This window comes from Pelophylax lessonae (genome assembly GCF_965119305.1).
Source record: "Pelophylax lessonae genome assembly, chromosome: 1".
Taxonomy (NCBI): domain Eukaryota; kingdom Metazoa; phylum Chordata; class Amphibia; order Anura; family Ranidae; genus Pelophylax; species Pelophylax lessonae.
This window is the reverse complement of record NC_138768.1, coordinates 761,352,828-761,365,835: the sequence shown is the minus strand read 5'-3', so window position 1 is coordinate 761,365,835 and position 13,008 is coordinate 761,352,828. Positions and strand designations below refer to the sequence as shown.

General features: G+C 41.4%; 1 protein-coding gene across 1 annotated transcript in view; it reads right to left on the bottom strand.

Moving 5' to 3' along the window:
* The window catches only part of ARAP2 (ArfGAP with RhoGAP domain, ankyrin repeat and PH domain 2), a 570,354-nt gene that overhangs the window by 119,765 nt on the left and 437,581 nt on the right, over positions 1 to 13,008 (bottom strand). Inside the window, exons 23-24 of the mRNA XM_082248393.1 lie at positions 12,000 to 12,147; positions 11,840 to 11,908 (exon numbers count right to left, since the gene is read on the bottom strand). Coding sequence (XP_082104519.1) covers positions 11,840 to 11,908; positions 12,000 to 12,147 — 217 coding nt within the window. The remainder of the gene's footprint in view (positions 1 to 11,839; positions 11,909 to 11,999; positions 12,148 to 13,008) is intronic.

Sequence of the window (13,008 nt, the reverse complement as noted above, 5' to 3'; positions counted from 1 at the left end):
CTCAGGTAGGCGATTTATAGACATGGGTTCCTGGCACAGACAAATTGGTGAGAATTAGTGGGTAGTATGCATAAGGACAGGGTAAGTATTCTACTATGAGGTTATCAGAGTTTTAAGGGGCAGTTTGGGTGGGTAAGCCAGGGTTGCCATTGGTGAAGAAATGTATTTGTAGAAGGTGGGCTTTGGCAAAATCGTATTCATAATAGGTCTGCTCATTTAGGAGATGGGTGATCATAGCAGGGTCAGGAGGTAGTGGGGATTTCCAAATGCGAGCAATAAGTAAACGGGCTGCGATAAAAGTGTGAGTAAGAATTACATGAAAGTCGGAAAGACCAGGAATCCATGTCTAATCATAATAAAGTAGGTTTAGGAGTGGGTGGAATGTTAAGTCCAGTAATACTAGATATGAATGAGAATATTTGGGACCAGAAGTTCAGAAGTATGGGGTAGTGCCACCATGTATGGGATAAGGATCCAAGTGAGCCCCAGTTCCATCAACTTAGAGGGGATTGGTTTGTGTAAAAGGAAGAAAGTTTTACTGGGGTATAGTACCATCCACACAAAAGTTTCTGGGAAGAGTCTGAGTGTGAAACACATCTTGAAACTTTCAGGGGTAACAAAGATGCTTTTTTCCATTGTTGTACATTGGCAGTGAATCTGAGTACCTCTTCCCATGAAAGCAGGACATTAGGTTTCCTCAGGGAGGATGGTGAGTTCAGGAAAGCATATATAGGGGTGAGTACTTTGGAGTTGGGTGACACGGAGTCAAATAAATTCAGCAGTTCATTCAGGATATGTGGTTCGTCAAACTTGATATGCCAAAGTGCATGGTGTACTTATTATTTTAAAAAGTCTGAGATTGGAAGCAAGTACCTGGAGTGGAGATCTTGAAAAGAGCATAGATGGGTATCTTTATACAGATGAGAGATTAAATGAAAGGCAGCCAATTCCCAGGAGTGCAGAGATATTTCAGAGATTAGATTCCTCAGTGAAGTTAATGGTACTTTCTGGAGGACATTTGGGGAGAGAATGTGAGGGGGGTTCAGTACAGTGGACCATACTCTGTAGACTGCGGTGATAGTCGCTAGGAAGTGACATGTAGGATGTGACTGGAGGATCTTTGCTCCCAGTACGCATTTGAGGTCAGATTCTATAGCAGTTTGCTCGATTTCAATTCATGATAGCAATGAGGTTGGATTTGTCTTCATTTGTGGTAAAATAGATGCTTTGTAGTAGAGTCGGATATTTGGTGCTGAGAGTTCTTTAACTTCTTCAGAGACAAAAGGAAGGTTGATAGAGTTTAGAAAGTCAAAAATCGCAGATTGGTCAGATGTGGGAGAGGAGGGGGAGTTTTTCAAGTTTTAAAGATCTTTTTTTTTTTTTTTTTTTTGCAAATATTCTTTATTGAGGTTTTAAACATAACAGATAAAGAAAAAAAACGATGTAAGTAATAATAGTACAGATATACATACAGGTGTACATTCCTCAACATTGTGATTAATGCTTGGTGATTCAATCTAAACAGTTTCAAACAATAACTTCAATGATAACATGCAGTGATAATAATAAACATCATCATTTCACCGTGGTGGCCCAAAAATCCCAATGGGAGTTGAAGGATTGTAACTTCATCCTGTTGACTGCTAGTACTTTCTCAAATTGGTAGTTAGCTTTAAGTAATTGGACCATGTCAGACAGGTTAAGAGCCTTTGCTGATCTCCACTTTCTCAGGATTATCGTACGAGCTGCCAGTAGGACGTGAGTTACCCAGGGCCTGTACAGTGTCGGTAGTTTGAGTTTTTTTTTTTTTTTTTTAGAAAATTTTTTATTAGTATTTCAAAAGTTAACAAATGTGCACAAAGCATCATGCATTTACAGAAACACAAAATATCAAACCAATTGTAACTAGACATCAGGTGTCCCTGATGTACCGTAAAGCATTATGATATAGGCATATAACAACAAAGAGGAAGAGGGTGGGGTGGGGGGAGGGGGGGGTATTCCTAGGGATACCCAAGGGCATCTCCTTATGATATCAGTATACCGATATTGTTGTGCCCCCCACGGGGTGGAAAGCAGGTTTTGGCGAGGATATTAGGAGCTAGAGAATAGGTAAAAGAAAATGGGGAGGGGGGGGGTAGAGATGTGGGAGGGGTAAGAAGGTAGAAAGGGAGAGGGGGGGTTAAGAGGGCCGAGTGAATAGAAAGTGAGGGAAAAACAGCCTAGCAGGAAAGCTAAAGCCTTAAGCACAAATCTAAGGTACAATCATACACTACGATGTAAATACCGGATGCAAGCTGGGTATTAAAGCTAATATCTGGGTAATCTAGAACTTTGGTGAGGAATCGATCTGAGGTGAGTGGAATGTGGGGGGGGGGGGGGGAGAGAGACCTCCCAGAGGTGGCAGTTGAGGAAGTCTCATTTGGGCGTAGTTTGAGTTTTAAAGATCTGAGTAAAATATTTTGTTATTATGTTTATCTTTAAGAAAAGCAATTTTGGTACGGGCCGCTTTGTTCATGTATTGATTTGCGAGAAAGGCACCAGATCTATTGTTTAAGGAGTAGCATGAGTGGCATAGCTTTTTGACGTAGAGAACAAAGGAGCGTGTAAGTTGTTCACTAAGATGGGTGTGGAGCTCTCTAAGTTCTTTGATAAGAGAATGGTTAGGCTTCTGTTTATTCTGCGTTTTGAGGATCTGAATTTGTGAAATACGTTGGGTGGTGGGTTTTGCACGTTGTTTCTTTTCTTGAGCTGCCATTTTGATTAGGATCCTTTCGGATGTATGCCTTATGGGCACTCCATAAGTGGGTGGGGTCAGATAATGATCCTGAGTTGGTTTCAAAGAAAGAGGTGATGTCAGAGTCGATCCTCTCCTGGTGGTCTGGACGAGATAAAAGGGAGGCGTTACGCCTCCAAGGAGGTGGTGAGTTATTACTAGAGGAGAGGTTCAGTTTCAGAGTAAGTGCGTTGTCGGACCACATAATTACTCCTATGGTGGTAGAAGAGGTTAGTTGAAATGTGAATTTATCCACCAGGAAAAGGTCAACCCTGGAATAAACCTTGTGTACAGTGGAATAGAAGGTAAAATCTCTCTCATTCCCATGGAAGCACCTCCACACATCATAAACATCTTCCTGAGAGGAAAGCAAAAAGGCAACTGTGGAGAGAGGCTTGTGTGTAGGGTTCGTAGAATCTATAGAGGAATCAACTATTTCATTAAAGTCTCCACATAAAATTAGTGGGCCAGATCTGTATGACTGAAGCTTTGACAGTAGGGATTTAAAGAAGCCTTTCCTATGGGAGTTGGGAGCGTGTTAATCAATGTGATTTATTGATTGATTGATTGTTGAAAGTCGCTACAATAATGAGGAATCAACCATTTGGGTCTGTAATTAGAGTCTGTAATTTGAAAGAGATTGTATCGCAAATCGCAATTAGTATGCCTTTACCCTTGGTTTCAGCATGGGGGGAGAAAATAGGCTAGAATTTGGGGTGGCTGCACTTAGGAGCTTTAGCATTGGCAAAGTGCATCTCTTGAGCACATATAATGTCATATTTAGAGGAAAGTATATATAGTGCATACAGTATATATATATATATATATATATATATATATATATATATATACTATATATATATATATATATATATATATATATATATATATATATATATATATATATATAAAGAGAGATGGTGTGAGGTCCTGCCACTATGTGAATTTAGGTTATGAAGTTAGGAATAACCCAGGATTTGCATTAATGCTTGCAAAGCTTCAGGGTTTTTATTATGAGTGGATAAAGCTGTGCTTTGAGTTTTCTTCAAGTTTTGAAATACCAGTTCTGGACCTGAAGTTTGAAAGTTCCAAAGAGTCTTGGGTGGGACAAAACTTTCAACCCTGTGCCTGGAATTTGACAGACAACTGCAGCCTGTGCAAATGCACAAGTGTATGGGGTCTTTATATGTAACATATGAGAATAGCTCAAGGCAGTTGTTGCCATTTGGAGAGAGAGTGTGAAGATAGTGGTGTGCTCCAGTCAGGAGGGCTGACCTTTTCGAGAGGCAAGACCCAGTGTTGGGGGGACTTCTTTTGCATAGGACTGGGAAAGCCAAACAGTTTCACAGGACAGAGAAAGCCAAAGTGACTAGAGAGTCCACAGAGGGGACTGGAGGGTGTCCTGTGTTCCTGAGAAGTGGGAGACCCAGGAATGCTGGGAAAACCCTGTCCAGAGTCTGTGCATTGTGGTTTGGCATGTTTAGGTTGAGTGAGTCTGAATAGCCCAGGGTCTGAGAGACAAAATAAAGCAGAGGTGCTGCTGAAAAGAGAGCCAGGTGGCTTGGTATTTTTAGTGATGGGTTGTTTTGCTGAAGCTGGAAAATCCCTTGCGTGGGAACTATTACTTTGCTTTTTGTGTAAATAAAAGTGGACTGTTGTGCCCTTATTCACTTGCCCTTTGGAAGATTTACCTTTTACCATTACTTCATGACCAGGCATTTTGTGATACGGCACTGCGTTACATTAACTAACAATTGCGCGGTCATGTGACGCTCTACCTAAATAAAATTGATGTCCCTTTTTCCCCACAAATAGATCTTTCTTTTAGTGGTATTTGATCACCTCTGCAGTTTTTATTTTTGAGCTATAAACAAAAAAAGGCAGACATTAAAAAAATTAAATGTAGGCCAATATGTATTCTGCTACATATTTTTGGTAAAAAAAAAAAAAAAACACAAAAAGCGTATATTGATTGGTTTGCGCAAAAGTTATACTGTCTACAAATTATGGGATATTTTTATTTATATTTTACTAGTACTGGCAATGATCAGAGACCTATAGCAGGACTGTGATATTGTGGAGGACAAATCTGACACTTTTGGGGACCAGTGACACTAATACAGTGATCCGTGCTAAAAAATATGCACTGTCACTGTACTAATGACACTGGCTGGGAAGGGGTTACCTTAAAGGGTGATCAAAGGTTTAAATGTGTTCATAGCCAGTGCTTGTGTACTGTGGGGGAGGTGCTTTTGTTAAGGGAAGGCAAAGATCCATGTCCCTGCTTTGCAGGAACACAGGATCAATGCCTTTCCTAATGCCAGAACAGCAATCTGTATATACAGTATATGTATATAGTATTTAGTATTTATAACAGAAAATTTCCTATAAAATACTTACCATAATTTTCCTTTTCTGATGGACTCCATGGCAGTATACGCGTGGTAACCCCGCCTTCACTCCTCCCCTATAGGACCCCACTCCCATAAATCTTTGCTCTGAGCCAGAGGCCGCGTTTCATAGTTAGTCTACTCATGACTCTGGGAAGGAACTCCTGCTGCCATGGAGTCCATCAGGAAAGGAAATCTACGGTAAATAGTTGATAGGAAATTTTCCATTTTCCTGACAGACTCCATGGCAGCATACGTATGGGAAAAAGCTAGCCATACACACCCGGGTGGTCAATTTCAGAACCAAAGAAAATGGTTTAATTGACTCTGGTAACCAACAGGATTTGTAAACCAAAAATTAACAGAAGATAAAGAGGCCGGCTCTACACAATAATGGGCCATAAATGTATTGATTGGGGACCACAAGGCCACCCTACCAATTACATTGGGAACCACATGCTGCAAAGGCACCCAGGATGTGAACACACTCCTGGTAGAGTGAGCGGTCACCATCCACAAAGGAACCAAGCCCTTGGCTTTGTGAGCCTGTCGGATGGCCCAGACAATCCATGCCACAATCGTCCTAGATGAGACACTTTTCCCTTTGTCCTTTCTGGCAAAAAGATTGAATAGGTGTTCTGAAGCCTGAAGGAAGGTCTAGCTTGTAGACATAACTTCACAATATCTGAGAGATTCCTAGAACCGAAGGAAGGCACTGCTGAGAGTCAAACTCAGGATTTCCTGTTTACTAGACATGCGCTTTAACCAACTAAGCCACAGGGCGACCTCACCCACGTCTAAAGGATGCAAGTTAGTACTCCAAAGGTTGGCAGAGCAATTTCTTGTTTACCATGAAAGACTGATGTACTCTTGGGAATTGAGTCAAGCATAGGTAAAAGCACTGCTCGAACTGGAAGAATGTTAAGAAAAGTTCTCCATGACCAGTGAATAATTCTCTGAGGCTTTTTATGCCGACGTGATAGCCAGGAGAAAGATGAACAGCCTTTAACGGAGACAGCCATATAACACTCCACTCCAATTCCCGAGAGGGAGTTGAGAACAGGAGGGAGATTTCATTCAGAAAACCTTTGGTTAATCTGAGGTCTGAGCCTAGTTGCTTCCTTGAAGAATTGTTAGACAGGAAAAGATACTTAGACCTTGAAACACCTGTAAAGGTTGATAAAGCTGACACTTGTACTCTGAATGAGCTGATCGATAGAGCCAGATCTAAATCTGACTGGAGGAAGCCCACAATATTTAGAACGTATAGATCGGTACATGATCTGTCAGCAGCAGACATGTATTGCACAGACTTTGACCAGATTCTCCCATAAACTTTGTTCGTTCTCCTAGCATTCAAGAGAGAGAGAGATGACTCTGGGGGAGCAGCCGAGGACCTCCAATCTCAAGAACCAGACCGCCAGACATAACCAGGCCTGATGAGAAGGGAGATTGGGTTCTGGTAGCTGAACAGTGCTAGCAAGGAGAACCAGGACCCAATTGGCCAATAAGGCATCACTGCCACTACCTCCACAACTTCTGTTCAGGGTTTTCGTAGAAACCGGAGGATGACCAGGACTTGAAAAAATGCACAGGACCCGCTGCATTACCAATCATTAATCAGGGCATCTGCGCCTGAATAACCTCCACAAGTAGAGACCGTTACTTGTTGTCCAACTGGACTCTGGAAATTAAGTCTGTTAGAATATTCTGGAATCTGGGGAAATAAGCCTCTAACATGTAGGCTTGATTCTTCTGAGCCCAAGATATAATTGGCTTTGCTTCCTGTAATAGAGAACAGGCTGTGAGTCCCCCTTTGTCTTTTAACATAGGAGACCACCGTAGTGTTGACTAGCCTAAGAGCACTGACGCTCCCTTCGTTATATGGTGAAAGGCCTATAGGGTGCAGAAGGCTGCCCATAGTTTCAGAATGTGGTCCATACTAGCTCATTATGTGTTTCTCTTTCAGGTTGCAAAAATAATTTTTTTTTTCTGGTTTACAACCTCTTTAATATATAATATTTTATTATATATATTTTATTATATGTTATTAAGCACATCAAACATGGCCAAAAATAATTCTCCTCTAAAGGCAAGGTATACGCTATACCAGATTTCAATACATGCTCTTCGGAGTATGTAGTATATTGCCTTACCTGTCCGTGTGGCCTCCCCTATGTGGATCATACTATACGGACTTTGCCAAGTGCTTTGGTGAACATCGGGGCCTAGTGGAGAAAGGTTCTGATAAACATAGTGTCCCCAGACACTTCCTGGAATATCACTCTCAAAGCTCTGAAGGCCTCCATGTTTGGGTTATAGAAGCCATCTCCAGGCAACTCCCCATAGCCGGACGCTACAAGCGACTGTGCACAAGGGAAAATTACAGAATTTTCACTCTTGATACATTATCCCCAGGAGGTTTAAATGAAGATCTAGAAATGAATACTCTTCTATAATATGGCCACTTGCTGCTTCCCCCTATTAATATCCCAGTACCCAATGGGCCGATCTCAATTTATTTATCACCATTCCTCATCTGGATATTTCTACCCCCCTTCATTTCACGGATGTCCATATAGAATTTAGCATACACATCCGCCCCGGGCCCAATGTCTCATTTCAAGCGTATCATGCTATAGCTCATCCTACCAGGCTCGATGTATATACATATATATATATATATATACACACACACACATGCATATATATATATATATATATATATATATATATATATATATATATATATATATATATATATATATATATATATATATATATATACACACATGCATATATATATATATTTTTATATATATATATATATATATATATATATATATATATATATATATATATATATATATATATATATATATATATATACTTGTGTGTGCATGTGTGTATAAATATCCCTGTCAGCTGTTCCACTTCCTCTTTCAGCCCCTTCATTTGGTGTATATATGTGTACTTATGTATTATATAATGTATATTTGAGATATTATGTACGGCCCCTTTTATATATATTTTCACATATTTACTGCTCAAATGTATCCCCCTGGCAATTGTTGCACTACATACACACATACATCTACCAGATACTTACATATATATCTTTCAATTCACCATACCTCATATACCAAAGAGCCTTGTATACACATATATACTTTTTATTTAATTTTTATATTTGTGTTTTTTGTTTTTTTTTATATATTCGTTTATATTTATAGTTTAGTCAAAATATATATTTTATGTATATATCTTTGTATTTTTATTTCCAATATAATTCATCATTTTTAATAATTTTTAATAAACTCCTTTTTGCTCACACGTAGCTCTATACATTGCATCTTGATCTTCCATTCACTTTGAGTCCGTTTTTTATCTATTGATCCTAATACTTCTAACTTTAGCATTATCCTTTAACCATCTTCCATTATCATATGTTCATTTTTATTAGTCATCGATATCCTTGAATATATGTTTTAGCTTTCCTTTTGTTTTTTGCTGTCATTATATTCCACCTCTGGAATCCTTAAGAGCCCATTCACACAGGGGCGACACGACTTGCCGGGGCGACCTGTGAAGTCGCGGTGCACGCTGTGCACCGCGACCTCGGCGCGACATGCACGGACTTCATATCATTGAAGTCAATGCAAGTCGCCTCCAGGTCGCCCCAAAGTAGGACAGGACCCTTTTTCTAAGTCGGAGCGACTTGTGCCGCTCCTATTAGAACGGGTCCTGTGCTAATCAATGGCAGGCTACCAAGTCGCCTGACAAGTCACGCTAGTGTGAATGGGGACTAAAACACACAGGGTGATATTGAAAGCCTGAATGGTAGACAAGCAAGCTGGAGATGGTACTGACCTACGGGGAACCAAAGGAACTTGCCGAAGTCTTCTACAATGGGCACATGAAAATAAGCATCTTTAGGTCTATTGGAAATGAGCCAGTCACCAGGCTGGACCCCCCTATGAATCAGGGACAATGTTTTCATCTTGAACTTCGCCTTTTGATGAAAATTGGTTTAAGTGTGCTAGGTCTAAAATCAGGCCTCCACAAGCTGCTCCTCTTCATAACCATAAAGAGAGGCGAGTACATGCCCTGAAATCTCTTGCATCCTGGGACTGGCACAGCAGCACTTTGCAACACCAGTGACTTTACGTAATACAAGAGTATATACTTCATTTTACCTCAGAGTGAGGCAAAATCTGTGGAAAAAAATCTGAGATGAGGAGGAGTTCTGATGGACCATGCATGTCCTGAAAAGACCACTTTGACATTCTAATAGTCTGAGGCTCAAATTCAGTAGCTTCCTGGATACCCGAGGTCAAGCTGTTAGCATACCTCTGGGGGGATATCTGGCCTCTTCTTCACCAGCTCTTCCTAAAATCCATACCTGGTCTGTAAAATAAAGTGAGACCCTTGAATGCTCTGAACTTTGTCCTCTAGACTGTGTCGTCTTCCAGCCTAGCAGGCGCCGGTCCTGAGGCAAGACCCAACTTGCCAACTGTGGTCCAGGTTACAGTGCTGACCAGCTTGCCGAAAGATGAAGCTCCCTCAAAGGGATCTTACACTAGGCCTGTTAGAGGCTGGATCAGCAAGCCAAGGCCCCAGCCATAGCACTCAATTTGCTGTAACTGATGGGAGCAAAACCCACGCCACTATGCGGATGATGTAGCCTCACCATGGAAACCCACACCAGCTCTGGCTCCTGAACTACTGAGGTTTTGAAAATGCTCTTCAATACTGCGTTTGCATTCTCCTTCCATGTTCACATCACTTGTAACATGGCCACAAGAGCCCAGGCTGACTAAATCTGGAAGAAGAATGTTGATAATGTGACCGAATGAGGTCTTTATCATCTCGTGCCATGTATTGTCAATCTGACCTAGAAGGACTTAAAAACCTAAAGAGAAAACAAAATAGGGTAGAAAGGAAAGGGTTATAAACCCAAAAGGAGTGCCCAGGCCAGCAAGGAAAGGAAAGGGTTAAATACACCCTCTCATCCCTGCTACACAAGGGCAGGCCACAAGGAGGGGGGGGGGGGCAGCAATACATTCGTATGTGTGAAAACTGCACTGACAGCCAACCTGCACAGGTGATAGAACCATCAGGATCACACACAGGCAGCACACAATGGTGTTATTGCAGAACATATACCTGTGATGATTGCACACAGCATTTAGGGAAACTGCTGCAAGCTGCCCAAAGAGAAATCCAAATATCAACAGTACTGATCGCTGATTGAATTTCTTCACTGTAATGACACCACCACCGCCCACAGTGCACATGTGCTGAGTCCCTGGGCAGTAGTAACCCAGGGAAGCCAGGCCAGAAGAGAGAGCAGCGGCTTGGAACGCAAATGCGCTACAGCTGCCATAGGCTGGAGGATACTAGAGCCAAGGAAACACACACAACTGCTGCCATGGAATATACAACATAAAAATTTACATCACCGCACACGGCACCCCCCACAACCATGCCTGGATCCAGAAGTCACTGCTGCATGGGCCCAGGGCGTTTATGGCCACCTGCTAATAGCAACGCTCTTAGGTCCTACTGCCAATTTGCCTGCCAATGGCCAAGCTTAAGTTCTTCATAGCACCGCATCCATTGCCCTTTCACACCCTGCTAAGATCTGGGGATTGCTGGAGACTCCACATGGCACCAAATCCACCACCCTTCTCCAACCCGCTAATAGCTGGGGACTGCTGGGGACTTCACGTGGCACCGAATCCATCGCCCTTTTCCACCCTGCTAATAGTTGGGGACTCCACATGTCTTCCGGGGCACAGCTTGCCAAACAACCAGGTCTCAATCGTGGACACTTCATCCAAGGTAAGACTTCAACCATTCTGGTCCTCGGGAAGACAAGAAAGGAATGCAACCTCTGGCTCAGAGCAAAGATTTATGGGAGTGTGGTCCTATAGGGAAGGAGTGGAGGCGGGGTTAACCCATATGTATGCTGCCATGGAGTCTGTCAGGAAATATTTATTACACTGTATATGTACAATATATTTTTTACAGCTAAGAATTTAATACACAATGCTTTAAAACAATTTCCTTTCAGAGCATATGGTGCTTTCTAATAACAAAGCCCAGCACTAGCTCTGCACATGTTTATTGCTTCATTATTGAAAATCTAAACAAAGCCATATAAACAAACTGAAGAGGTGTCCCTCATCTGCCTCATTCAGCATTGTTTGTGTTCTGAATAGTACTGAACAGATATTTGATTACACTTATTCAGGATTTTTGCAGCATGCTGCCATTTACAGCCGCACAGTATCTCTTGCAGCCAGCAAAAAATCTGCTTACAACAAGTGGTAAATATACAATAACTTTTTGTAATAATTGCTTTTTACCTGGTCAAGGGAAAATATAACATATGTTGTGTTTAATTTTGTATTCTTGAATATAAAACCAAAAACAAAACCACTACAGCTTCTCTTATAAGAAATAGAAAGGCTCACCTTGGAGGGCACAACTGTGAAGTGTTACTTGAAAGAAAAGGTCTTAACAGGTGGCATATAAGTATTTTAGAGAAAATGTAATATTAAACACCAGGATATTAAAACAAATAAATGAGAGAAACTGGAAGATCTGAGAGATCATTCATTAGTTAATTAATGAGGCAACTTCTGATGTATTAAGCAATCTTGGGTACCTGAGCATCATTCCACTTGGTAATAAAACGGTTTTCAATGTCCATCTGTTTAAGCTGTACCTCACTAACCTATAAAAAAAAAAAGAAAAATGATATGTGGATTGCAATGTTTTATTATGTGTATTACCATGAAGAGTGTAATCTGACATGGCTTACTCACATCAAAAATGTCTGCATAGAATTTAATGAGCTCCTCTACAACGCAAACCTCTTTGTCGTGATGTCCTTTAGTTTGAAAAAGGCATGAGGAAAACGTTTGAGCCAAAACACGTGTGTCCAGTTGGTTGACATCAGAGCATTTCTGTATCCTACAAACAAATGTTAATTAATAATAAAAAAAAAAACATGTAATTGATGTTTATTGCATGCTGTTCCTTTTTTTAAAGAAGCATAACAAGGTTTTCCCCTGGGTTTACCCAATACATGCTCCTAACACCTTATCCACACAAGCTTCTAGATGCAGAAACAAATTTTATGCATAGGTAGAGGGCCAGTCAACTAAAGAGATACTATAGACTAAAAGCTGGATAGAAACTGCAGGCAGTGTCTGGTTTTTAATTGGAGTGTGTCATCAAATTGATAATCTCCTGAGTACTTACATTTTTTTTTTAGTAGAATGTACTCTTTAACTACTTAAAGCGGAGTTCCGGGCACAAAATCGATATTTTTTTGTTTGTGCCCGTCCGCTAGTTCAGCATAACCTGAAAAGGAATTGGATAGTTAGGTTTTTTTTTTTTTTAAAAAAAACTCACCTTGTAATTGACGATCGTAAATACTCACCTCAGGGTACTTCCTCCCTCAGAGCCGCGGCTCCGCTGTCACTTCTGCGCTGCGATGATTCCTGGGAGCTGAACGTCATCGCTCCCAGGAATTAATGCGACGGCACCGGCCCCGCTCGTCACTTCCGGGCGACGCCGCATTCCCCTGCTAAACAGCTTCTGGGCATGCCCAGAAGCTGTTTAGGAATGCGGCGCCGCACCGGAAGTGACGAGAGGGGCCGGTGCAGGCGCATTCTGGGACAAGAAGACGCGGAAGAAGACACAGAAGAGGACCGCGCCGGCTTCAGCTGCCCACAAGAGAGATGGAAACGCTATGGAAGAAATTTTATAAGTAAGTATTTCTTCTAAAAGGTAAGTGCAAACCGGGACAGATCAGAGGCTAGCCATTGT